The sequence below is a fragment of the Thamnophis sirtalis genome, unplaced genomic scaffold (genome assembly GCF_051295495.1).
Source record: "Thamnophis sirtalis isolate CommonGarterSnake01/CBP01778 unplaced genomic scaffold, rThaSir2_p1.2 scaffold_14, whole genome shotgun sequence".
NCBI classification, from domain to species: Eukaryota; Metazoa; Chordata; class Lepidosauria; order Squamata; family Natricidae; genus Thamnophis; species Thamnophis sirtalis.
The window spans coordinates 43,368,258-43,394,422 of NW_028261394.1; the positions used below are offsets into that span (position 1 = coordinate 43,368,258).

At 43.4% G+C, this 26,165-nt stretch overlaps 1 protein-coding gene across 2 annotated transcripts; it reads right to left on the minus strand.

Moving 5' to 3' along the window:
* Positions 1–2,015: 2,015 nt before the first annotated feature.
* Positions 2,016–26,165, minus strand: SALL1 (spalt like transcription factor 1). 2 transcript variants are annotated; one of them, XM_014056047.2, is made up of 3 exons: positions 25,982–26,165; positions 8,191–11,636; positions 2,016–2,615 (listed from the first exon to the last, which is right to left on the minus strand). In XM_014056047.2, exons 1-3 carry the CDS (start codon positions 26,055–26,057, stop codon positions 2,175–2,177), a joined length of 3,963 nt encoding a protein of 1,320 aa, XP_013911522.2. In that variant the 5' UTR covers positions 26,058–26,165; the 3' UTR covers positions 2,016–2,174. The 2 variants fall into 2 exon arrangements, with proteins under 2 accessions (XP_013911522.2, XP_013911523.2); XM_014056048.2 differs by lacking the exon at positions 25,982–26,165 and adding an exon at positions 12,117–13,154.

Genomic DNA, 26,165 nt, shown 5'->3' on the forward strand with positions numbered 1-26,165 from the left:
CCCCTCCCAACTCTGTTATTCCATTCCATTCTTATTTCACACAGGTGTGTCCACATGCTACTGCCATGTTGCCTTTGTCAAACATGCCCTGAGTGTGGCATTGTCCTCCCCCAGAACATCCAAAGCTTGGCCATTCAATGTTCCCTTCTCCAGCAAGGGAAGGCCCTCTCCGTTGGGCAAAATAATAATGATAAATAGAAGTGGCTGTGAAAAGTGGCCATCTTCCATTTTTTTAATGTAACAAATCTAATGAAGAAGGACGAAGAAGGCATGGATTTGGCACCAACAGAAAGCCCTCGAGACTCGATTCGCTACTTGAAAATCCATGCTTGTTCCTACCATCAGGCCCTGCTTGCTGGGGCTAATAGGTGCTGTAGTTCCATTCTTTGTCCCCCCCCCCTTCCTGTTCAGCACTAATGAAAAGAAGGACTAGGGGTGACATGATAGCAGCGTTTTGATATTTCAGGAGCTTCCACAAAGAAGAGGGGGTGAAGCTACTCTCCAAAGCACCTGAGGGCAGGACAAGAAGCAATGGGGGGAAACTAATCAAGGAGAGAAGCAACTTAGAACTCAGGAGAAATTTCCGGACAGTTAGAACAATCAATCAATGGAACAACTTGCCTCCGGAAGTTGTGAATGCTCCAACACTGGAAGCTTCTAAGAAGATGTTGGACAACCATTTGATTGAAGTGGTGTAGGGTTTCCTGCCTAGGCAGGGGGTTGGACTAGAAGACCTTCAAGGTCCCTTCCAACTCTGTTATTCTAAAACTTCTCCATGTCCCCCTTTCCCATCTTTTTAACTGGCCCATTCACCTAAGAGGTCCCACATATTCTAGAATAAGACCATCTTTGTTAAAACAGACAACACAATCCAGTTTTCATCTGTTGGAGGGAAAAAAAATGTATTTGATTACTGGCAGAAAATTACAGTCTTTCTGCTGTTAGTAAGTATTAAAGGATAAAGTAACTGGACTTGTTTCTTTTCTTTCCAAGAAAGTGCATATCACAGTCCAAAGAGATTTTTGTTTTGTTTTCCTGTCGTACCCAATACAAAATAAACAACACTGCAGTTAATTCCCTTAGTCAAGACGTCGATCTCGCTGAGTAGATATGTACATTTTGTTTTTAATGAGCTTGATATTTCTCACCGTATGTACAAGAGCATCTTAAGTTGTCCATGGAAGGTGTGGTTTGAGATAATCTTAGCAGCACAAAAGTCCAGTACTTTTTTTTTTTTTAATAATATACCTACAAGGCAGAGGGTTTCGAACTATCAAAACAATACTGTGGGGTTTTTTCGCTAATCATCTCGTGCTCGTTTACAGTACAGAAACAAACGGACATCTAAGACGACTCCAGTAAAAAAGCACAATACCAAAAAAAAAAGAAAAAGAAAAATGGAGGACCATTTCTAAAGGGGACGAAAGAAATCTACCTAATCATAATCGTAGCCAATTGAATTCACCGTCGAGTAAAAAAAAAAAAAAAGGAAATTTCCAACCAAACCAACGAAAAACACAAATTGAGCCCACGGCGAAGGAATACGCCTCCTTCGATATTTTTTAACGTGGTCCTTTTTTTTTTTTTTTCCAATCCAGGGCGCAGAGCTGGTTGTGCAATTAAAGCAACTTCTTTGCCAACAAACGTTTCCGTCCGGATCGAAGGGGGGCACACGCAGGTACGTTTCGTTTGTTTGTGTTTACACGCGCGGGAGGAGTGAAAGTGTGGTGGAAAGGGCAGGGAGGCACAACCGCACAAACCACCAAAACGTTTTTAAGGTTAAAACTTGGAAGGAGAGAAATAAATTAAAAAAGCCAGGACGAGGGGGGGCCGCCTGGCCAAAAACAGACTTGTGTTGCCATAAATGTTACAGCACTCTAGTCAATTAGTATTACAGAACTTAACGCTTGCATATCCCTGCAAAGCCAAGAACAAACAAATAAACAAAGAAAGTTATTATCACTAATAAATAAACTGTTTTGTTTTTTTTAGAACTCTAAAGATGTCGGAACGGGTACAAAAAGGATGTGTCTTTAATGTTTCTGTGCCGTGGATTTGCCAAAACAAAACGAAAACAAACAGGGGAGGGGAAACACCCCGCAACACAACCCCCTCCCCAACCCACTTTCAATTGCAACAAACTGCACAAAAGTATCCACAACCTTTTTTTTGTCCTAACTCGTTACAATCTCTTTGCTGTCCTCCACGAAGCGGGTGAGCCGGAAGCTGGTCCCGTTTTCGCTGCCTGCCATCCTCTCCAGGCCCGCTAGAGGCGCGTTAGGTTCCGAATCCTGGAATTTCTCCAGGCTGCCGGTCAAACCGCTAAGTGGGGAGCTGCTGCCATTGCCCAGGCTCCCGGGAACGGGGGCGATCCCCCCGTTCTGGATGACTGAGATCTCGTTGGTCTTCATGGCCAAACCGTTGGAGAGGGCCGCGGCGTATTGGTTCCAGAAGCTGGAAGCGTCACCGTTTCCCGACCTCGCGGCCAAATCTTTTGGAAACATGTCTGGGAATTTGACGGGGTTGCCTCCGAGGAAAGTCATGGGCCCGTCCACGGAGAGCCGTCTGCCTCGCCTGGCGGGGGTGCTGTTCCACATGTGCGTCCCCATGTGCACCTGAAAGAGACACAGGTTAGCAGCGGCTGTGAGGTAGGGTCAAGATACTCCTGAAGGCGGTAACCTCTCTCTTGAGTTTTGTGGTCTATGTCTTAGAGTCTCCAAATTTGGCAATTTGGGGACTTCCACGCTCAGAATTCCTCCGCCAGCATGGGATTCTGGGAGTTGAAGTCTGTTGGCTGAGGAATTCTGGGAATTGATGTCTATAAGTCTTAAAGTCGACAAGTGTGGAGACTCATGGTCTTAAGCTAAACACAGAACATAGAACATAGAATTACTCCTGCTCATTGAAGGAGCCTCATACCATCCCGATACAAATGATTGTCCAGTCTATTTTTGAAAGCCTCCAGTGATGGAGTCCCACAACTCCCAGTAGGCAAGCTGTTCCATTGATTAATTGTTCTCAGTGTCAGGAATTCGTTCCATGTGGGATGTCTCTTTAACAAGCTTCCACCCATTACTCCTTGTCCTGTCCTGAGGTCCTTTAGAGACTAAGTCAATCCTCTCTTCTCTTTGACAGTCTCTCAAGGACTGGAAGATAGCTATCCCGTCATCCTCAAGTCTTCACTTCGATGAGCCAGACATATCTCTCTCCCTCAACCTGGTTTAGCCTCCAACATGGGGGAATTATTCCTCCAGGTGTTCAGGATTTGTAAAGCAAAGTGTTCTTCACTATTGGCTGTCCTACAGCATCTGGGAGGGGGAGCAATTGAGCAACATCTGGATAACCACCTCTGGTCTAAGCTGGGAATAAAGAACATTACCTATCAACATCACCTGACAGTGAGAACAATTAATCTGTGGAACAACTAGAATCGAACAGAACAGAACAGAATAGAATAACAGAGTTGGAAGGGACCTTGGAGGTCTTCTAGTCCAACCCCTTGCCTAGGCAGGAAACCCTACACCACTTCAGATAAATGGTTATCCAACATCTTCTTTAAAAACTTCCAGTGTTGGAGCACTTACAACTTCTGGAGGGAAGTTATTCCACTGATTAATTGTTCTCACTGTCAGGAAATTTCTCCTCAGTTCTAAGTTGCTTCTCTCCTTGATTAGCTTCCACTTGCCTCCAGAAGTTGTGAATGCCCCAACACCGGTAGTTTTCAAGAAGAGTTTTGACAAACATTTGTCTGAAATGGAATAGGGTTTCCTGCCTGAGCAGGGGGTTGGACTAGAAGACCTCCAAGGTCCCTTCCAACTCTGCTATACCATCCTGTCCTATCCTATCCTATTCTAATTCTGGTTCCACCACAAAATCGCGCTCGACGAAAGCGCGCATTTGACGTCATCACAGCGCGACGAAAACATCGCGCTGTGATCGAAAAATGTAAAAATAAAGCTAAAACCTTACCCTAACCCCCCAAACCTAACCCTAAACCTAACCCTAAACCTAACCCTAAATCTAACCCTAAACCTAACCGTTAACGTAATGCTAAACCTAACGCTAACCCTTAACCTAACGCTAAACCTAACGCTAACGCTCTAAACCTAACCCTAACCCTTAACCTAACCCTAACCCTAACCCTAAACCTAACCCTTACCTTTATGTGAATCGGCTTGCTTTAATTTTAATTTTATTTCAATTTTTAATTTTTTTTCGTCGCGCTGTGATGACGTCACATGCGCGCTTTCGTCGAGCGCGATTTTGTCCTCCGCGCTTTTGACGGGTCACGTCTAATTCTAATTCTATTCTAATTCTATTCTAATTCTATTCTAATTCTATTCTAATTCTATTCTAATTCTATTCTAATTCTATTCTAATTCTATTCTAATTCTATTCTAATTCTATTCATCAACAATTAAGAATTTGAAGAAACTCTAGTTCAAAGCAACAGGACAGCAGGATTCTTATCTGTCCTATTGCCCCAGTGAGTTCTCTTATCATCACAACATCTTCTATTCCTATCCCAAATTGATCTGCAGTGGATCTTAAGATACACACCACAGACTGACTTTGCTTAAAAACAACAGCAACAACCAAGTTCAGGATTTGGCCCATGACTGAGCAGGACTCGAGTAAATTTCAAAAGGTATTACTACCTTGAGTTTAGTTTCATGTTGAAGAAAAAATGTCCTGAAATGACCTTGAAGGGCCATGAATGAGCCCAGAATCCAATTTACAAGAAGGTCAAGCTTTCACAGATTGAAATACAGGCAGTCCTCGATTTACGACGACAAAGGAGCCCAAAACGCATGTCGTTAAGTGAGACGTTTGTTAGGTGAGTTATGCCGCATTGTATGACCTTGCTTCCCCATTAAATTTGCTCGTAAGAAGGACGCAAAAAGAGGACCACACGATCCCTGCAACGGTCGTAAATATGAACCAGTTGTCCAGCGTCCGAATTTTCACATGGTCGTTAAAACAAACTGTTGTAAGTCAAGGACTAACTGTATGTCTTTATTTGCTGCTCATGTCACATACATGGAGGCCAGCGGTCCCCAAAAATTCAAAGTGAAAGTCGTAACAGTTTTTAAACGACCCTGAAACTGGTATGTTTTAATTTCCTATTTATTTATTTTTTGCAACCATTTCTGGAGGAATGCTCAGCTAAGCAATGGGATGGACAGGAGAACAGAACTCCATTTAAAAGCTGCTTTACCAGCCTTTCAAATTAGAGACAGCGATAAAAATCTAGAAGAGTCGTTAAAAACTTTGCCTCAGCCAGATACAAACAGTAAATAAGAATAATAAAGAACTAATTTCTCATTTGGCAGAAGCTGCATTTCACAGGAACCTCTACATTTTGAATTTCGGTCTTGTGAAGCACAATCCGGGTCTAAATTGGACGTGCCTCTCTCTGTTTAACACCCAGGCAAGCTCAGAATTGTGAAAAATAATGTTTAAAATAAAGATGAAAGGGGTAAGGAAGGAGTTAAAAAGGAAGTCCCCATCAGGGGGGGAAAAAAATATGCAGAAGGATCAAAAGAAAAGAATGGAGAGAAAACTAATCAATCAAACCCTGGTCCATCAACAATTACAAATATATTAATCCTTCTCCTCCCATAACTTTTTCCAAAAACCCAAAAACAAATCCATGTCATTTCTGTATTATATTGTCACAAGGACAGCAAGCGCATGATGTGTTCACGCATAACAGACATACAAACAAACGTGAAAGTAGTTTTTATTTACGTCCAGTCACTTAAGTGACTGTTAGAAATACTGATGGACCCAGGGGGCAACAGGGGGTACTTATGACCCCATATTTGAGGTTGCAACGGTCCAAAATCCCCTTTCCACACTCCTGTGACACCCCTGCCCCCTTCAGATGTTCATCAACTGGGATGTATCTATGGCTGCTTCAGTCTCGTGATGATATTTTGGGACAGTTTTGCCAAACACCAGTATTTACTTCCAGTTTGCAGCAAAAAACAAAAACAAAAAAAGGCCACCTGTAGTAAACCAGAGGTTCACTTAACGACTGTGGGATTCACTTAACAATTGCTACAAAAAAAAGGTTTCAAAATTGTTACTGAATTATTTTGAATTATTATTTCAAAACTCACAGGTTTTGACCGTGATGAGCAAAATGGTTGTAACTCAAACATTAGCTGTAAATTCTTTAATCTATTTATACTTAAGAAAAAAACTGGTCCCTCTGTTTAAAACTATGGAGTAAAACTTTTCTCCAAAGCACCCGAGGGCAGGACAAGAAGCAATGGGTGGAAACTAATCAAGGAGAGAAGCAACTTAGAACTGAGGAGAAATTTCCTGACAGTGAGAACAATTAATCAGTGGAATAACTAGCCTCCAGAAGTTGTGAATGCTCCAACACTGGATGTTTTTAAGATGTTGGATAGCTATTTGTCTGAAACGGTATAGGGTTTCCTTCCTAAGCAGGGGGTTGGACTAGAAGACCTCCAAGGTCCCTTCCAACTCTGCTATTATATTGTGTTGTTTTCTTAAACATTATACACTTAAAATTGGCTGCAATTTTATCACTGGATAAAAAGAAAAAAGCATGGAAGGAATACATCCACCAGAATGGGCCATCAAGGCTCCAATTAGGACTATGCTTTCAGAATGCATGGATACAGCCATTCACAAGTCACACACAAACCCTACTGGTTATACAGGCAGTCCTCGACTTACGACCACAACTGAGCCCCAAATTTCAGTTGCTAAGCGAGATAAGTCACTTCTTCAGTGCTGTTGTAACTTTGAATGGTCACTAAGCAGAACATTGTAAGTCAAGGATTGCCTGCACAGAAGTCCTATTTATCATGCAAAAATCACCAAGAGAAATTAACAGCCCAGATCCCATACAACATTCATGTGATGGTGGCCCAGTGAACGCATCGTGCTGAAGGAATGGGGATTTTACAGTATCCTTCCCCTGGAGTGGAGAGGGAACGGGGATTGTATAGTATCCTTCCCCTGGAGTGGAGAGGAAATGGAGATTTTACAGTATCCTTCCCCTTGAGTGGAAAGGGAACGGGGATTGTATAGTATCCTTCCCCTGGAGTGGAGAGGGAATGGAGATTTTACAGCATCCTTCCCCTTGAGTGGAAAGGGAACGGGGATTGTATAGTATCCTTCCCCTGGAGTGGAGAGGGAATGTGGATTTTACAGTATCCTTCCCCTGGAGTGGAGAGGGAATGGAGATTTTACAGTATCCTTCCCCTTGAGTGGAAAGGGAACGGGGATTGTATAGTATCCTTCCCCTGGAGTGGAGAGGGAATGGAGATTTTACAGCATCCTTCCCCTTGAGTGGAAAGGGAACGGGGATTGTATAGTATCCTTCCCCTGGAGTGGAGAGGGAATGTGGATTTTACAGTATCCTTCCCCTGGAGTGGAGAGGGAATGGAGATTTTACAGTATCCTTCCCCTTGAGTGGAAAGGGAACGGGGATTGTATAGTATCCTTCCCCTGGAGTGGAGAGGGAATGGAGATTTTACAGCATCCTTCCCCTTGAGTGGAAAGGGAACGGGGATTGTATAGTATCCTTCCCCTGGAGTGGAGAGGGAATGTGGATTTTACAGTATCCTTCCCCTGGAGTGGAGAGGGAATGGAGATTTTACAGTATCCTTCCCCTTGAGTGGAAAGGGAACGGGGATTGTATAGTACCCTTCCCCTGGAGTGGAGAGGAAATGGGGATTTTACAGTATCCTTCCCCTGGAATGGAGAGGGAATGGGGATTTTACAGTATCCTTCCCCTGGAGTGGAGAGGGAATGGAGATTTTACAGTATCCTTCCCCTTGAGTGGAAAGGGAATGGGGATTGTATAGTACCCTTCCCCTGGAGTGGAGAGGAATGGGGATTTTGCAGTATCCTTCCCCTGGAGTGGAGAGGGAATGGGGATTTTACAGTATCCTTCCCCTGGAGTGGAGAGGGAATGGAGATTTTACAGTATCCTTTGCCTGCCATGCTCACCAAGCCACACCCACAGAAAAAAAAAATTGAATCCCACCCCTGGGCTAAATCTACCCAAGAAGGGAAGCCAAATACCAAATCAACCCCATTATGGCTTGGTGCAAAATGTGAATCCTGTTGGGACGATGCAACACAAGTGGGCAGCTAAAGGGAGGGGGGGACATAGTGTTGTAAGATAGAGGGAGGAAGGGAGAGTACCTTAAGGTTGCCCTTGGTGGTGAAAGCTCTTCCACAAATTGTGCAGGCGAAAGGCTTCTCTCCTGTGTGGGTCCTTTCGTGGATTTGCAAAGCACTGGAAGACGAGAAAGTCTTCCCACAGGCGTTGCAGAAGTGCTGCTTGGGCGTCCTCCGAGGCAGAGTTGGAAGTAAGACCGGGGATGTCGCCGAAGGGAGCAAAGGTCCCGAAGGAAGCAAGCTGGGCAGTGTCTCTTTGTGGTCCTGAGGAGGCCCGTGTACAAAACCGTTGACCTCGGCCTTTATGAGCGACGAGAGAGAGTTTGCAGGTACGACGGAGGAGGAGGAGGAGGAGGTGGAAGAGTTCTGAGCTGGGCCAAGGTTGGAGTTCGGTTCAAAGAGCTGTGATGGTAGATCTCGCATCTGATGTGTCAACATGTGCTGCTTCAAATTACCCTTTGTGGAAAAGCCACGATTGCAGACTGTGCAAATAAATGGTCTCTCTTTGGTATGACTTCTGTAGTGAATGTCCAAGGCACTCTGACAAGCAAACGTTTTGCCGCAAATGTCGCACGCCGTGTTCTTAAGTTTGCCTCTGTCGCGGAAAGGAAACAACATGCCCAGCGGCTCTTCCTTCACCATCTTTTCCGGGTTGCCCGAGGTCAGGTCCAACGCACCGCCGTTGGCAAAGGCGACGGGCCAACCGTTGGCAAAGTCGTTCGGTAAAGTCCGTAGCGGTTTGTCGTCGATGCCCGGTGATTTGTAGAAATCCGTTGTGCTGTTGGATGGGGATAAGGCCTGCATGGAAGAGGTAGACTCCGAAATGGCAGGACTTCCAGCACTTTGACTTTCCATATCACCCCCAACTGAGGAAGAATCGTTTGTCATAATGTCCCCTTCGACCGATCCGTTCTCCACGGATTTCAAACTCGCTTGTAGCTGCTCAGCCAGCCCTGCATTGATCATCTTCATCTGGTTTTCTAAAGCAGCAATACTTGATATCTCTGGTGGCAACGGGGAGGACGATAAACTATCTTGAGAGGCATCGGCCGACTTAGGGGTGTCTGCTATGCTACTATCGGGACAGTCTTCCATGTTCTCATCGGAGAAGGCATCCAGGTCGTCAAAGGTCTTCTCATCAAATGAGCCTGTGTCAGATTCCATGGACTCAGGATAGTTCTCTGTCACTGGCGTGTTCGGGATCTGGCCTCCCATGTGCATCCTGATGTGCTGCTGCAACACAACTGCATTGGTGAACTTTTTCTGGCAGATGGGGCAGGAATGTTGCACCCTCAAGGGCGGCATGGCACGATGGACGCTATAGTGGGTCTTTAGATTGCCTTTCGTAGTGAAGGCCCGGCCACAGATCTTGCACTTGAAGGGCCTTTCGCCAGTGTGCGTGCGGTAGTGCATTTTCAGAGCACTCTGGCAGCTGAGCACCCGGTGGCATATGAGACACTCGTTCGGGTCGCTTGCCTTTTTGTCGATGTTTTCTACAAGTTGCTGTAGCTTTGAGGTCTCCGAGGCTGGCGTTCCATCCAGCAGCCCTCCAAATGGAAACTTAGCCTTAAACTGCTCGGACATGAGAGGCATCAGCGGACTGGTAAAAGCAACCACGTTGCTGGAATCCGATTCTGCCGCTGGGGAGGTGACAGAGTGGTTCAGACTAGAAGAAACGCTGGGCATGCTTTCTTCGGGTTTGTCACCGGAGGGCAGCAAAGCGCCCATTTCCCCGTCCGCCAGAGGCCCGTTAGAGTTCTTCGCCGCGGGGTCGATGGAGCCAGAGTCGCTTTTGACAGAAGATGGAGGACTAGATGAAGGGTGACTGATAGGAATGGGCTGAGGCTCCTCCGTTTTGATGAACGGTGTCAAGCTTGGGATTGTGGGTGGGAGCGGCAGGCCAACAGACGGGGTCAAAGTAGATAACACTGGCTTGTTGTCCAACCAACTGGTGACCGGTTTCTCTGGCGGTATGGACATCCCATACGGGATCCCCGTACTGGTGGGGATGTTGTCTAAATGCTCGGGCACCGGATACGGGTTCATTTGTATGTGAGGGTATTTTTCTTTATGCCGTTGGAAGTGGACTTTTAAATTCCCCTTGGTGGAAAACCGGTTCCCACAGATGTTGCACTTGAAGGGCCTCTCCCCAGTGTGAGAACGCAAATGGATCTGCAAGGCACTGTCGCTCCCGAAAACCTTCGCGCAGAACCTGCACTTATGCTTGAAGAAGGCTTCGTCCGAGTTGCTTTTTGTTTCGAAAGCGGCTAGATTGGGCGGCTTGTTTTTCCTCTGCTGGGCCAAAGCAGACAACGGGCTTAAGTCCTCTGCGGTTGTTCCGAGATTGGATAAAGGATTGGGGAACACAGAGTTATTACTAGAAGTGGGCTGAGGTAGAAGAGGATTTGATACAGGGCTTAATAAACTGCTTATTGCAAAAGCTGGCGAGGATGACACGGTCCCTGCCGGGTTGCCAAGTGGTGGACCACCAGTGTTCGTAGTGACTTTGTCGGAAGATGACGTCGTGATCGCTGCGGTAGCTAGGCTAATACTCGGAGATGAGCCGCTACTGGATGGAATCGTAGTGTTGCCAGGATTGCTCTGAGGTAGCTGTAGAGGAGACAGGAGTTTCAGACCACCAATGCTGGCAGACTGGCTGGCGAGGCTTTGTGCCAATCCGGCTGCGGCAGCCAGCTGTTGGGATAAATGGGAACTTAATGTCGACAAGGGGTTGGCGGATGCTCGTACTGTACTCTGCGACGGGTTCGGCGATGTTGTTGGCACGTCTGCATTCTGGGACGCCAGCAGTAATATTTGGTGGCGGATTTGTTCAATCAGTTGCAGCTGATGGATCTGTTGCTGCTGCAAAGCCAAGAGTTGCTCCATGAGGGCAGGGACGGCCAACTTGTGGGTTGTGGTGCCATTGCAGCGCGCTTCCTGAGAGAACTGGGCCACCGCTACTTTCGTGCTCTGAAGGTTCTCGATGATGACGTTGCTATTGATCACAGAGAAATTGCCCAGCATGGTCAGATCTCCCAGTTGAGGTAGAGAGGTTGTAAGAGCTGAGGTACCCTTGGTGGAGCAGTTACTGCTTGCAATAGTACTGTTGACGGTCTGGGAAGTACTGCTAGTGCTTTTGCTAACGCTGGAAGAAGAAGGCTCCGTATCCATGGTTTCTTCCTTGTCAAGTTTGTCGTCTCGCTCGGGAACGTTGCTGCCTTCAACTTGACCCGCGTTGTTATCCGTGTTAGTCTTCCGTTCATCGGGATGATCTTTCGGAGGGCTAGGAGGGAAGGCTTCCGAAGGAGATACAGAGCTTTCGTTCACAATTAAAACCAGTTGATTTTTAGTACAGATCTTCTTGTGTTGTAGCAGGTCCGTCAGTTCAAAGAACTCGGCGCAACATCTGCCACAGACGTGGGCATCCTTTGTCTTGGGGGTCCGATTGGGTTGACCCTTCTGTGTGTCTCCTATAGACCCAAGGCAAGGGCGGGAAAAAAAAAGAGAAAAAGAGAGAGAGAGAGAGAAAAGAAGCAAAATTAACAATTGCACAGAAACATAAATAGGTTACAAGGATTAAAAGAAGCCAACCAGAGGGGACACGGAGTTTATCTCATTCCTCAAGAGTTATCCCTGAGAGCCGAGGTGGCGCAGTGATTAGGGTGCAGTACTGCAGGCCACTTCAGCTGACTGCTATCTGCAGTTCAGCGGTTCTAATCTCACCGGCTCAAGGTTGACTCAGCCTTCCATCCTTCCGAGGTGGGTGAAATGAGGACCCAGACTGTGGGGGCGATATGCTGACTCTGTAAACCGTTTAGAGAGGGCTGAAAGCCCTATGAAGCGGTATATAAGTCTAACTGCTATTGCTATTGCTATCCCTTTGGAAAAACCCCTTTGGTTCTCCTTTTTGAGAAAAATAATATTGAAAACTTAAACCGTCTCAACTCAACTCATCGGAGTCTGAAGTCCCCTTCAAGCTTGTTCATCTTTGGTTGTTCAAATACCTCTTGGCCGGTCAGCCTATCGCTGAATTAATTTGTTGCTATTTACGTCTCGTGACCTCCATTTCTGTAAAAGTTTTCCTGTTTAACAAGGGACAGTTACAGAATTGTGGCATTTTCTTTCCACGTCACTAAAGGGTCCCTTCGTCTACCAATGCCTTTAAAACAAAGAAGTCCCTAGTGTGAATCTATAGGATAGGATGAGTTGCAGCTTTCTAAGAGGATCCTTAAACATTCAATTTTGTGACCAGGAAAGGAGTTCACAACAAAAATGGTGGCCTTCATACATCTGTGCCCATGACCACTGCAGGTCAACGTAATGCCCATATAACGTGTGATAGGGGTTCCCCCAGTTCTATTCAGCACAACAAGCTATGATAAGATAATTATTATAATTTTTCTACCAAGGCACGCCTGTCTTCTTGCCCTGATTTCCAAAACATAAGCACAGAAAAATAGAACATGGAGCTTTTGAGGTCTTTTAACCAGGAATCGAGACACAACTGGAATACAACTACGAATAAATGACAATCCCATCTATATTTGCACATACCGTCCCAGTTCTGCAGGAATAGAGATTTTAAATCTTTCGAGCAGTTCCTGGGTGGAAAATTTACCGTGTCACAATTTGGAGAAATGCGAAATCCAAAGGATTGTGTTCCAATGCTCGAGCCTGGACATCAGATATCAGTTTTCGCTGTGACAAATGCAACATTAAACGCCTTAAAGCTACTCTACATGAAATGATAGGCAGAAAAAGGGGACATTTCAGGAATCTGATGAAATCAGATTAAGATATTTATGGACCATATCTCAAATTTTCATCTAGAAAATCATCTTCTTTCTCTTAAGCCACGCCTAGCCTTTGGATGACATGACTTGCTAAATGTTGGCAAGAAAATCTGTAGACCTTACAGTTTCCATTTCTTTCTTCTTTTTTTTAAAGTCATCTTAGTGGCCCAGAACAAAATCAAGTTTGGACCACCAGATGCACACAAGGTGGAGTCACATATAACGTCACCAACCTTATCCAGGGCTGAGTTTTAAGACTGTACAAGTAGATCTTTAAACTGATATTCGTGTTCAAGAATATGGATCTTTAAAATAATCCACAGTAATGTAAAATAGCATGAATTGAAGACATGGGGCATAATCAAAATTCCACAGCAAGAAACTGATTGTTCTGTCTGTTTTATTCTGGTTTTATCATCTAGCGGTCCGTCAAATGGAAAACCAACCATCTGTTGACTCATTTGAGTCTCCAGGTTTCTTTCAACCTTGCTCAACCTTCAAAAATCTCTTGGGCAATCACCCTATCGCTGAAACTAATCTGTGGTCCTTCAAAGCCTCCATCAGTTATGGACAAAAGTCAACAGTTTGGGATGGGGAACTGAAGAGAAGAAAGAAAAAGAGCACATGTCACCAGAGCCTCAGGTTGGCCACAGCAACAAGACAATCTTCTGAGCTCTTCAGGAACACACAAACTCAACTGTTTGTTTTCCCGGCAAACCTCTTGTTTCCCATTTGTTCCTTCTGTTATTTCTAGGGGCTTTATGGAAGAGAGGGACGGAGAGACTCAAAAGAATAATATCTGTGTTTTCACAATCAAGCGTTTGTTGCTTAATCTTTCCCATGACACTTAGCTGAAGACAGCAGTGTTCTTTGAATTTTATTGCTGCTCCGCAAAGCCCCAAAACAGACTTCTATGCAATGCAATTTTTCTTTTCTGATAAACACATTTGGCCTGGCTCCACAGGTGCCTAAACATTTGGTTAGCTCTAAGCCTTTACGAAAAGGCCTTTCTTTCCCCAAACAAGCCCTTCTAAACTTCTACAGGACGGCCCTACTGAATCACGGCATCGTTTGCAAACCAGTCCCTTCCTAATCGATAAGATTCGCTTCCAATGCCATTTGTTTTTCTTTTCTTTAAAAAACAACATGCTCCTTCCAACCTCACCTAGACCGTGGTTGAAAACTGCACTGAAAATAGATGCCAGCGGCCAGCTCCAATAAAGTCCCTGTCACTTTACCACCAGGCAGATTAGATTAGATGATAACCTCTCTATGAAAAACAGCATTAAAAAATATTACGTTCCTGTTTAAGAGAAGAAAGGCGGGGGGTGTAGCAAAGAGCAGCAAATGGGTTTAAAAGAAAGGGAGAAGATGAGCAGCTAGGAGAAAATGTTGCCCTACCAATAAGAAATCAATTTGGGTGGTTCAGGTTGATAACGCCAAGCAATCTTCTTCCTTGTCTGTGACCCTATCAAAACTCCTTTTTAGCTCTTTAAGCGATAGCTCCAAACCTTTCATTAGAGGGTAGGGGGGGAAATCCCTTTTCATTTGAGGTTTGTTATCAACCAGTGGCTTTCTTATCACCAAGATCCATTTGTAAATTAAACGTTATCCCCCCCCGCCCCCCCCCCGCGCCTCCTCCAAAAAGAAAAAAAAAGAAAGGAAAATTCTTCCTCTGCCTTCAAACTCCCTGATCTTATTCAAGGGAAGGATGGTCCCCTATTGTTCTCTCAGCATGAGGACAAAATATTCTCTTGTACCGATTGCGTGTGGTCAACTTAGAAAGACAGGGAAAGGGGGGGGGAAAGCCCATTTAATTCAAGGATTACCTCCCTCTCCTGTTCTCCCGCGACACTAAAATCAGATAATAGGTAGTTTCCATGACTTCCAAATTAAATCTTCGAAGAGAGGGGCGGGTGGGGGTGGGTGGGGGGGGGAGAAACATTAAAAAGTTCTGAGGATGGAGAAGACAAAAAAAAAGGGAGAGAATATACAATTTCCCCTTTTTCCTTTTACAAGTTAAAACCAATCCAAGTTCAAAACAGTCCTTGGGCTTATCAAAAAGAAAAGAAAAGAAAATGGCATCGATTCTGTTTCCTTTTAAACAGCACATAGTTTGTGACATTGGGTGCCAGACGGTCACTTTTGTTTTTTAAGTTACCCTGTCTCTGGAGTTTGAAAACAGGACGACAAAAAAAAGTTGTGTATTGAAGTTGGTAACTAGGAATCTATTTAACGTAGGAAGATTTGATCATTTGGTCTCTTAGCAGACGGACGTGATTAGAATTTTAGGATTTGGGCGAGAGGACGTAAAATATTAAACACAACAATTTGAATACATTGTTGTGCTCATTTTATTGCCTAACCCAATGGAGTCTTGTGTGTATATGCGGGTGAGCATGCACAAAACACAACCCACACTCAATTTAAAAGCACTGCATTTTGACAACGAATCTTAAATGCTGCATCCTCTTTAGATGCTTGTTTAAAAAGAAAAAAAAGCAGAGGAGCCCATTCTGAACACTGTCAGGTGAAAAACATTTTTCCTTTCTCTTCTCCCATTTCCATATCTCATGGTTGAGGCTTCTCTTTATTTTTTTTTCCAGCCAATTATGAAGGAACAAAAGCCATTCTGTTTATTCACACATTTTGAACAAAATGCATTAAAACTATTATGTCAGCATGTTCTATTAAGCTCGGCATTCAGTCGAAAAATACTTTTTCAACCAGATCACATTTATCAAAACATAAAGCCCACTTTAAAACATGGTTTTGCTTGGTCAGCTGTGCTTAGACAAATAATGACAGATTCAGAAACTAAATAACTAGTGAGGGAAATCAGAAAAAGCAACTGATGAATTATATGCAGAACAATGGATTTGCTTCCAATCTATACCACGTCTGCGCTAAAAACAAAATCAAAACGTGCCTTAAATCCTCCTCTTCACCTTTATAATGCTGCCTTATCTGCCTAGTTTGCAAAATTGTTTTTTTCCCTATATTTTCACCTACCAACTTTTTTCTCTCTTTTACTAGAAAGCAAGTAAAAAGGTTCAAATATCAAACCGAGAACGCGTGCAGCTTTTCTAGAATTGTCTGTACTTTCTCTAATAATCAAGAACTACGACCCAAAGGCTAACATTAGATATATTCACACATACCCCATTTCATTTATTTTGGAAAAGGGAATGCTGTTGCTTTTATTTAGGAAAAGATAAGTGTATATGTTTTCTAAAAAAAAACCCAAACTAAGTTTTCTTTCCCCCTCCCCACTTTAATTCCTGCAAAAATTTCTCCCCAAGAGAATACCTGAAAGGACTTCGTTTTCCCCCAAATTAAATCTCATACCCTTTTAATTTCCCAATGTTCGAAATAAAAATAATTTTTAAAAAAGATTCCAAGATACTTCTTAATAACAACCGACCCACATTCTAGGTTTGATAGAAACCAGGGAGCATTCTCCCCAGCTTCAACCCTGGTTCAAAAATAACTTTCAAAGTTTACAGATGCTTCTTGGGTGAAATTTGCATAGAAGGCGGTTTAGGGCCTTGGGAATGGTGTAATGCATTATAGCTTAAAGTAACTCTCTCTCTCTCCTCCCCCTGCCTTTTTTTTTTAAAAAAAAAAGCCTGGGGAGGGAGACCTTTTTTAAAAAAAATCTTAGCAACTGGAGACATAGTTATCCCAAACAATGGAGCCTCGTCACCTGACAAGTGAGATTTCCATCTTGTCGCGTCTCTTTTGATAGAAAAGTTTAAACGAATTTCCATCCCCACAATTGGAACAGAAAACGCAGCGATTTGTCCAACCCCAAGCAAAATAATAAGATAGGTAGGACTACAACAATCCTGTTCTCTCTCTCTCTCTCTCTCTTTAAAAAAATAAAATAAAAACAAAACCCTGCAAATTATCCAAGAGACTTTATGCTGGCAAAGGCCTCTATTCCCCAAATAAGCTGCAGGATTTTTCCAATCTGTTGGTCTCTCTTAAAAATGGCGAGAATTCTGCTGCCAACTCCAAAAAAAACCAAACGAAAAAAAACCAACTATTTTGGTATTGCTCTCCCTTGGAAACGAGGGGGTTCTGCCTGACTTTGGAGACAGAAGGCCCCGACCACAGAAACGCAAATATAAAATTATCTCGCACCATTTCGGAAAAGGAATAATAAACGCCCCCATCAAGGTGTTTTGAGGTAGGTCTTTAAAAGTTTCCAAGCTTCCTGAATAACAGCTTTGGAAGTTCATTCCTCCACATTACTAGAATAGATATTTTTTATATATATATATTCGCCGAGAGAGAGAAAAAAACAAAGTTAGGGTTTAGGCCAGGCGCCCTCTCTTTTCTAATGTACACAAACGCACACAAAACACACCCCTTCGAACCGAACCTTCACAATTCCCACTTGGCACTTCTCTGTTTGACATGAAATCAGATTTCAATATGGTCTAAGATATTGTGAAGGGGACTTTTCCTAAGTTTCGATATGCTCTTGTCATTGTTTGTATTAAAAACAGGAACAGGAGTTGGGGCATGGATTTGATATATACATACATACACACGTAAAGGAGGTGGGGCATGGATTTGATATATACATACATATACACGTATGTATGTACATACATACATACATACATACATGCATACATACATACATACGTACGTACATACAGATATCCATGCCCCACGTCCTTTACGTGCGTGTATACCATGTTTTCCCGAAAATAAGACAGGGTCTTATTTTTGTCACCCCCGAAATAAGGACTTGACCTTATTTTCGGGGAGTTCTTATTATTTTTGAGGTGCAGGAGTCGGTGAGCGTTGTCACCTCGAGGATGCTGCTGTGTTGCAATATTTTCAGGGAGGGCTTATTTTAGCGCATGTGCCCAAAAGCCCGATTGGGCTTATTATCCAGGGAGGTCTTATTTTCAGGGAAATGGGGTACATACATACGTATAAACATACATACACATATATAAACATACATACATGCATACATATCCATGCTCCAAATCGTGTGTATGTGTATACATAGATTATATATTTATTTATTTATATATATATATATATATATATATATATATATATATATATATATATATATATATATATATATATATATATATATATATATATATACATACATACATACATACATACATACATACATACATACACACACACATACATACATTACACTACACACACACAAACATATATGTGTGTGTATTTGTGTGTGTGTGTATATGTAATGTATATGTATAATATATAATATATATTATATATATTATATATAATATAATATATAAGATATAAGATATATATAATATAATATATAAGATATAAGATATATATATAATATAATATATTATATAATATATAATATATTATATAATATATAATATATTATATAATATATTATATATTATATAATATATTATATAATATATTATATTATATATATGTATTATATTATATATATATGTATTATATATGTATTCTTTTTTAAACTCTCTCAGAAAAAGTTGGTTCTACTGGAGAATGAATATGCTAAGACTATGGTCCATTAACAAAAATAACAATAAATGCATTTCGTTTGCAAAACGAAGTAACAGGCCAAGCCAGCAATTCGTTTTCTAAAAAAAAAACGAGAAAGAATGGATCCATTCTTCAGAAGGAAGGGGAGAAAAATGAACACTAGGTGGTGGGGTTCACTTGCAACAGTTTTTCTCTCTCTCCACCCCCCCCCCTTTCAAACTCAGAAGAGTTTCACCATGGCAGGCCACCAAATAAATCGGGGGTGGGTGGGTGGGCCAAGGGCCGGTAAGATAGACCTAATATCTCAACTTCAGCTCCGTAAACATTGGCGAAGGGGCAAGAAACCAGATCCTGCTCATCTGCTGGTGAAGGAAAGGTGCAAAAAAAAAAACAACGGCAATCCACCCCGCCATGAAGCGGCTACAATTGCCTGTCAATCTTCTCTTTGGGGGTCCGATATCCAGAGGCGTAACAAGGGAATAAGAGTTAGTCCAAGAAGCAGAGCTGATAAGGCCGAAGCTAAAATCAACTGCCTACTTCCTGCTAAGTGACTGGGAAAAGTCTATTTTGGAGGTCACCAGCTGAGAGATTGAAGCGCGCATTGTGATCTGAACTTTGTCACCTTTGGCTGGGAAGGAAGCTGACAAAGGTTAAAACATCTGAACTCTTCACTTCTCCCGAGCTCCAGTTGGTCGAGTTTGCCTTGGCAAGTTTTCCCACCCACCCCCGTTTTCCCTCAACCCAGCCCAGAGTTCCAGAATCCAAGTGGTGGTTTCTACCAAAGCTTTCACGCCTTAGAAGAAGACTTGCAAAAGATAAAAGCCAAATTTGACCAATCCCTCCAGATTGGTGACTGGCACTTTTTCCCTTGTTTTCTTTCTTTCTTTCTTTCTTTCTTTCTTTCTTTCTTTCTTTCTTTCTTTCTTTCTTTCTTTCCTTCCTTCTTTCTCTCTCTCTCTCTTTCTCTCTCTCTCTCCCCCTTTTTCATTCCCACCATCTCCCCCGATTCCCATTTGCTTCTTCCTTTTCTCCTTCTTTAGTCGGTCGGATTTGTGGCTCTGATAAAACACTGACGTTGTTTTTTTTTTACTTTTCCTACACGTACAGGACACTTTTTAACCCTTTTTTGAAGGAACTTATCAAACAAAACAGCCAGAAGTGTAAATATAGTGGAAGGGGTGTGTATGCGTGGAGGAACCAGGGGAGGGAAGCTAGAGAAAGAGGATCTGTTTGCGAGAACAGTCCCTTTTGAGATAATCGCCCCCCCGAAAATTAAATGAAGTTTGCAGAGGACAAACCACGGCAAACAATAAGGGATGTTTGGATGTGTTGAGAATGTCAAGTACTTTTTTTTCCCCACGCACACAACTTTTTAACTGAAACGGAGACAAGTTTTCCGCATTGAAAAATGTTCTATTTTTTTTTTTAAAGCCCAGTTGTTTAAAAATGATTTGTTACCTCTAGGTAGAAGCACAAAGGGCCCTTAAACAAGTTAATCCTGCCATATTCAAACCAAGTTGCTTTAGATGCCTCTGACGGAAGAATGGAAAATGTCAACTAATTGCAGCAACCATCTTTGGAAGAATATATCATCATAACAAGAACTACAACAAAGCTTTTTTAAAATATATATATATATATATATATATATATATATATATATATATATATATATATATATATATATATATATATATATATATATATATATATATATATATATATATATATATATATATATATATATATATATATATATATATATATATATTATAAAGCCCACACTGAAAGTAGAATTGTAACTTGGGCAATTCTCGCACAGATAAAATATGGAGGTATTAAAATATGAAATCATAACCATTTCTAATATTTTGCCTAGAGCCAGAGGGAATTCTTTCCATCTCATGCTCTCCAGATATCTGTGCTTTCTCCCACGCTTGTAGAATAATTCTGCAAGGAAACGTATTTTTGCAGCAGACCCTTTTAAAAGAACTGCAGGGAAAAAAGCAAAGCACAGCTCAAAAAGGAAGCTGGAGTCCCAATAAGTTGGAGAATTGCTCTAGGAGTCTGCATTTTTGACTCATGGTAAGTTCGAATCGGGGTTTCCTCCCAGGAAAGTAATTATGAAATAATAACCTTAATATATATTTTTTAAAAGCAACAGAGCAGAATTCTCTATTGCCATTGGCAAAGTCTAACTTGTTGAATATACTTTCAAATTTCAACTTCTCCTCTACCCCCCAAAGACATTACTAAATAAAAAAAAAATAGGAAGAAAAAGATCAAATCGAACTGCCATTATAGTTCAACTGAGCAATAACATTTAATTCAAACTAGTGGGGGAAAAAAAAAAACAATCGAGCAAGACAATGCAGGCCAAAAACTTTCAAACACCTGATTCGCAATGGAGATTGTGAACAAAATCCCAAAACATCAAATGAAGAGACCGTTCTGTTTGTAATAAATAATATATTGGGTTGTGTTTTTGTTTTTTTTACAGCCATCAAGGTTAGCTTTTTAATTACCCCCCTCCTAATCTCACTTTGATACTGTGACTGTCGGGGACACACAGTTTCCAAAAATGCATGTTCCTGAAAAATAGATCAAATGCGAAGGCAAATTGCCTTGACAGATGGCGTTCACCAAAGTTCGTCCACTGTATACTATTATTACAATCCTGTTAACACTATTACAAAGCATTGCCTGCAGGCAACTTTGTCGAACTATGTAAGGCAGTAGTAACCTAGATGTACTGCTGGCAGTGGAGTTATTGGGAGAGGAAGAAAAGAGGGGGAAACATTTCTGCAACTCATTGCTCTTTCAAGAGAGAAGGAAGAGAGGGAGGGAGGAAGATGGGAAGGAAGGATTATTTAACTGGAACAAGTCAGCAACTAAGAAAACTGAATTGTCGTTTTCCTCCATATTAATGCCTTTTGATTAAAACTGATTTTTTTTCCCCCTCCAGCACATCACTGAACAGGAAAAGCCTGGAGAGATAAAAAATTACTTTTTTCTTCACAGCAAACCTGGATCCAGAGATTAAACTATAAAGTGGGGGGGGGATATGGCTAACAAACTGAAGATCTTGGCAAGGCCTAAACAGAAGCAGCAAAAAGAAAGGAAAAAAAAGAAAAAGAAAGAGAAAGAGAAAGAGAGAGAAAAAGAGAGAGAGAGAGAGAAAGGAAAGAAATAAAGAGAGAGAGAGAAAAGGAAAGAAAATAAGAGAGAGAAAGAAAGAGAGGAGGGAGAGAGAGAAAGAAAGAGAAAGAAAGAAAGAGAAAGAAAGAAAGAAAGAAAGAAAGAAAGAAAGAAAGAAAGAAAGAAAGAAAGAAGTCTTTAGAAATTCAGGATGGAAAGGGGATGCGACCAAGATCTTCCTCAAAAGAAGAGGTTTGACTCAGTTTGAAGATCACAGAATTCTTTTGTTACAAGTCCTTTTGGAGAAACCAGCCCTCCACAAAGGAACAGGACTTCAAGTATTCTACTGAAATTTATACCTGGGCTTAGAGACAAACACAGTAATGAACACAGAGAAGAAATCTTCTAGCCCACTCTTCAAAAAAAAAGTGCTCAAAAATGTCTCCCAATGTCTGCCAAGGATTTGAGAAGTTGCAGAAAATAACTGTCATTTTATTTAAAAAAGAAGAAGAAGAAGAAAATTGGAGGAAAAAATTGAAACAAGACTTGATCATTTAAAAAAAAAATAGTATTTTTTTCCCTTGAAGGAAAAAAAACCCCTGATTTTTCTCCTTTGCATCTTTGAGTGGCTGAGTTAGTTCTCAAACTTTTTCAAGCCTCTTGAACCTCATGAAAAGAATAAAGAGGGAGGGAGGGAGGGATACAGTGGAGGGGCAGTGTGTGAGAGAAGTTAGGAACACACACACACAAACACACACACACACACACACACACACACACACACCCCTTATCCTTCTGGCTGGCTAGGATGCTGAAAACGTTGGGTGCAGGGGGAAGCTTGTTTTCCAACAATGTTTCTGTGGGTGTTAGTTTGTTTGTTTGTGAGTGCGAAATGTTAAAGGGCACTGTGGAGGACAGAGCTTTGGGGCACAAATCTATAAATATATATATTTTTCAGACAGTGGAAGGAATATTTTCCCCTTACAAAAGAGGCCCAAGTGTGTTGTGTATGTACATTTGTATGCATATGTGTGGTTAGAGATAGATAGATAGATAGATAGATAGATAGATAGATAGATAGATAGATAGATAGAAAGAGAAAATAGATAGATAGATGATAGAAAGAAAGATAGATAGATAGATAGAGATAAATAGATATAGATAGATAGATAGATAGATAGATAGATAGATGAGAGAGAGAGAGAGAGAGAGAGAGAGAGAGAGAGAGAGAGAGAGAGAGAGAGAGAGAGAGAGAGAGAGAGAGATGTAAAGATATAGATATAAAGATACAGATATAAATAGGAAGAACTGCATTTCTCCAAATATATTAGCACAAATACTAGTAAGTTTTAAAGTCACATTTCTTTCTCCCAGTGGCCTGGGGAGAGACTTTCTTCTACACATCCCAAACAAGAGAAATTGTCATTTCCACTCAGGCCTCTCTCTCTCTCCCTCTCCCTCCCTCCCTCCCCCCTCTCTCTCCCCTCTCTCTCTTCACCTCCCACCCTCAACTGCTAATCCCAGTTTAAACACAATTTAACCTTTGTATGTGTGCCTAAGCAGATCCAACCCGCCAGCACCTTAAAAACTCGCAGGCATTTCCTAGATACCGCTAGAAGCGACAGCGACCGCGACCGCGGAAGAAAGTTTTTTTGTTTTTTAAATAAAATAAAATAAATTTAAAAGAGGTCTGCAGAGAAAGGGAAAGAGAGAAGATCCCACGCAACCACTTCCAAGCGTGGCCCGGAGATCCACCCGATTCCGTTTCTCCTCCAAGCGCAGGGGAAAAAAAAGTGTTTCGGAAAAGCCGGGTTTTGTATTTTGACATCTCTTTTCTACCTTGAGACTTCCCAAGGAGCCGAAACAAGTTGGAGTTCGCTACCACCCCCACGGTCACCTCCAATCTTCTTTATTAACCCTACCAAGTTTATTCGCACCCTTAATCAACGACGGAGGTAGATTAGCAGAACCCACCAACAAACGGAGAAAGCCACAAAGAAACGGACGGTCAATTTAGGAGCCAACGAGATCGCCTCTTTTTTCCCCTTTTCTTTCTTTCTTTCCTTTCTCCGGAGTAAAATAATCTGGTCAGATTCTCCGAGCCGCTGGTGAAATCGGCGTGGATAGAGAAAAAGAAGGAGAAGGAGAAAGAGAAGGAAGAATAGAAAGAGAAGGAAGAGGAGAAAGAGAAAGAGAAAGAGAAGGAGAAGGAGAAAAAGAAGGAGGAGGAGAAGGAGAAGGGAAGAAGAAGAAGAAGAAGAAGAAGAAGAAGAAGAAGAAGAAGAAGAAGAAGAAGAAGAAGAAGAAGAAGAAGAAAGTCTCAATTCCAGCTTCTCCTCTTTTCTGCTCTATTTATTCCCCCACCGACCCACTCAGACCCATCACTCAGAAATAAGCCTCTTTTCACCCGTTTAGCCTCCTGCCCCGCTTCGCTCCCTTCCCACTTTCCATCCACGCGCGATCCGATGCCGACGCACTTCGGCACCCGAGAAAAGTTTTTTTTAAAAGCGGGGGAGGGAAAAAAGACGATCTGCGACGGGGGATCCACGTCGCCACTCCCCAACTCTCGTGGAGCAGGGGCAGGTTGCCAGCAAACCAAGCCACCTTTACTCTGCGTGCCCTCCCCCCCCCCCAAAACCTCCTCGGTATTCCTCGCGCAACTTTCTCCGGAGCTCAGATTCCCACGACTGCCGGGGGCCCGCCAAGCGCATCTGGGGTCCCTTCTTTTTTTTTTTCCTCAGAACAGACTCCAAAGCCGGGCGAAGATTGCGCGCAAGTTTGGGAGAGAAAGAGAAAGGGTAGAGGGAGAAGAAGGAGAGAGAAAGGAAGAGGGAGGGAGAGAAAGAAAAAGAGAGGGGGGGATGATGGCAGTGGGAAGGAGGAGAGCTGGCCGGCTGGGAAAACTTTCCGACAGACGAGCGAGGATTGCGCGCAAGTTGGAGAGAGAAAGAGAGAGGAGAGAGGAAAGGATGGAGAGAGAGGGGGGAGGGAGGGAAGGAGAGGGGGAGAGAGAGAGAGAGATGGCCTGCTAGGAAACTTTCCGGCGCCGGTGGATGCCACGCAAAGCCAGCAAAAGCCGGCCAACGGATCGCACTCACCCATCTGCGCCGGGAGGAAGCCGAAAAGCCGCGCTTCGTCTTTCCCTCCTCTCTTTTTTAAATAACGAAATAGATTTTACGTGCCGCAGCCGGGAGGGGGAAAAAAAAAACGTGGGTGGGTGGCTGCGTGTGTGTGTTTGTGTTTTTCCCTCCCTTTCTCCTCGCTAAAATCGAAGGGGACTCGGGATCGCTCCGGCGCAGCCTTTGCTACCAGGGGCCGCTTTTTTTTTGCGGGGGGTGGAGGGGGGAAGGAGGGAAGGCAGGCCAAGTGGGGGGTGGGTGGGGGGTAGATTTGGGAAGAAAGCTCTCGTTTTTTTTCGAGAGTCAGGCCCGCACCGCTTCTGTCCCCGCAAAGAAAGAAAGAAAAATATCCTGGGGGTGACGGTGGTGGTGGTGGGTTTCTAGAGGATCAGCCACCTCCCCCCCAAACCTGGATCCTGCAGCGCCTTTTCCCTAAGGGCTTCTCCCCCCCCCCTGCTGCCCTCCCCAAGCTCGGCCGCGCGGTGGTAGGTCCGTGTGTTAGAGGGGGGAAGCAGCATGGGGAATGGTGAGAGACCCGGCTCTCGGCTTGGCAGATCGGCAAAAGGATCCAGTCAGAGCAAGGTTGGTGGGGTGGGGGCTGGTGGGGAGAAGCAGGAGGGTGGGGGGGGGGGCAAAGAAAGAAAGAGACAGAGAGAGAGGGAGAGGAGAGAGCCCAGATCTCTCCCAATCTAGCCGGGAAAGGACCGCGCGTGGAGAAGGCACCAAACCTTTCCCAGTGGAAACAATTTCGTGCGGGGTCCCCTTCACTTTCTCACCCACCCAGGAGGGGGGAAAAAAAGAATCGTTTTATTTTCCTCCCTGTTTTGCTGTCCGCCCCCCCCTCCCTGACCCCCCCCTCCCCGGGGTCGTCTTTCCATCCTTTCTCCTAAGCCCCCTCCCCCGATTTAGGTAAGTTTCTTTTGCACTTTCTTTGGGCAAATTCAGAGCGAATTGTTATTTGGGGAGGGGGCGGTTGAAGAGGGGGGGGAAGCTTGACGCAGGCTTCTGGGAAGTAAGGCAGATCGCCCACCGGAGATCCTCGGGGAGGGGGGGGACAATGTCTTGGGCAGGACCCCCCAATCCATCTCCCCAAAATTTCCCCCCTAGGCAACCAGACAGGTCTCTCTCTCTCTCTCTCTCTCTCCCTACCTCTCTTTCTTTCTGGCCTCCTCCCCCAAAGAGAGGGACCCCCCCACGCCCCCCTCCCCTCCCCGATCCAAGCCCCCTCACCGTTGCGTGGAGCTTGCGAGGCCAGCTCGGGGTCGGATTGGAAATGCTGCGGCTTCGCCTGTTTCCTCCGCGACATGCTGGCTCAAACATCAGCTGGGGCCGAATAAAAAATTACGAAAAAAAAATCTTCTCAAAATTACGGAAATCCAGCCTGCCCCCCCCTTTCCCTCTCCTCCTCCTCCTC

Bases quoted from the DNA above. Each gene is read 5' to 3' on its own strand.
- SALL1 (XM_014056047.2), bottom strand. From the start codon at position 26,057: ATGTCGCGGAGGAAACAGGCGAAGCCGCAGCATTTCCAATCCGACCCC. The intron at 11,637-25,981 runs GTGAGGGGGCTT...TTGGGTCTATAG, and splicing joins CTCGCAAGCTCCACGCAACG to GAGACACACAGAAGGGTCAA. The intron at 2,616-8,190 runs GTACTCTCCCTT...TGTCTCTTTCAG, and splicing joins CCACCAAGGGCAACCTTAAG to GTGCACATGGGGACGCACAT.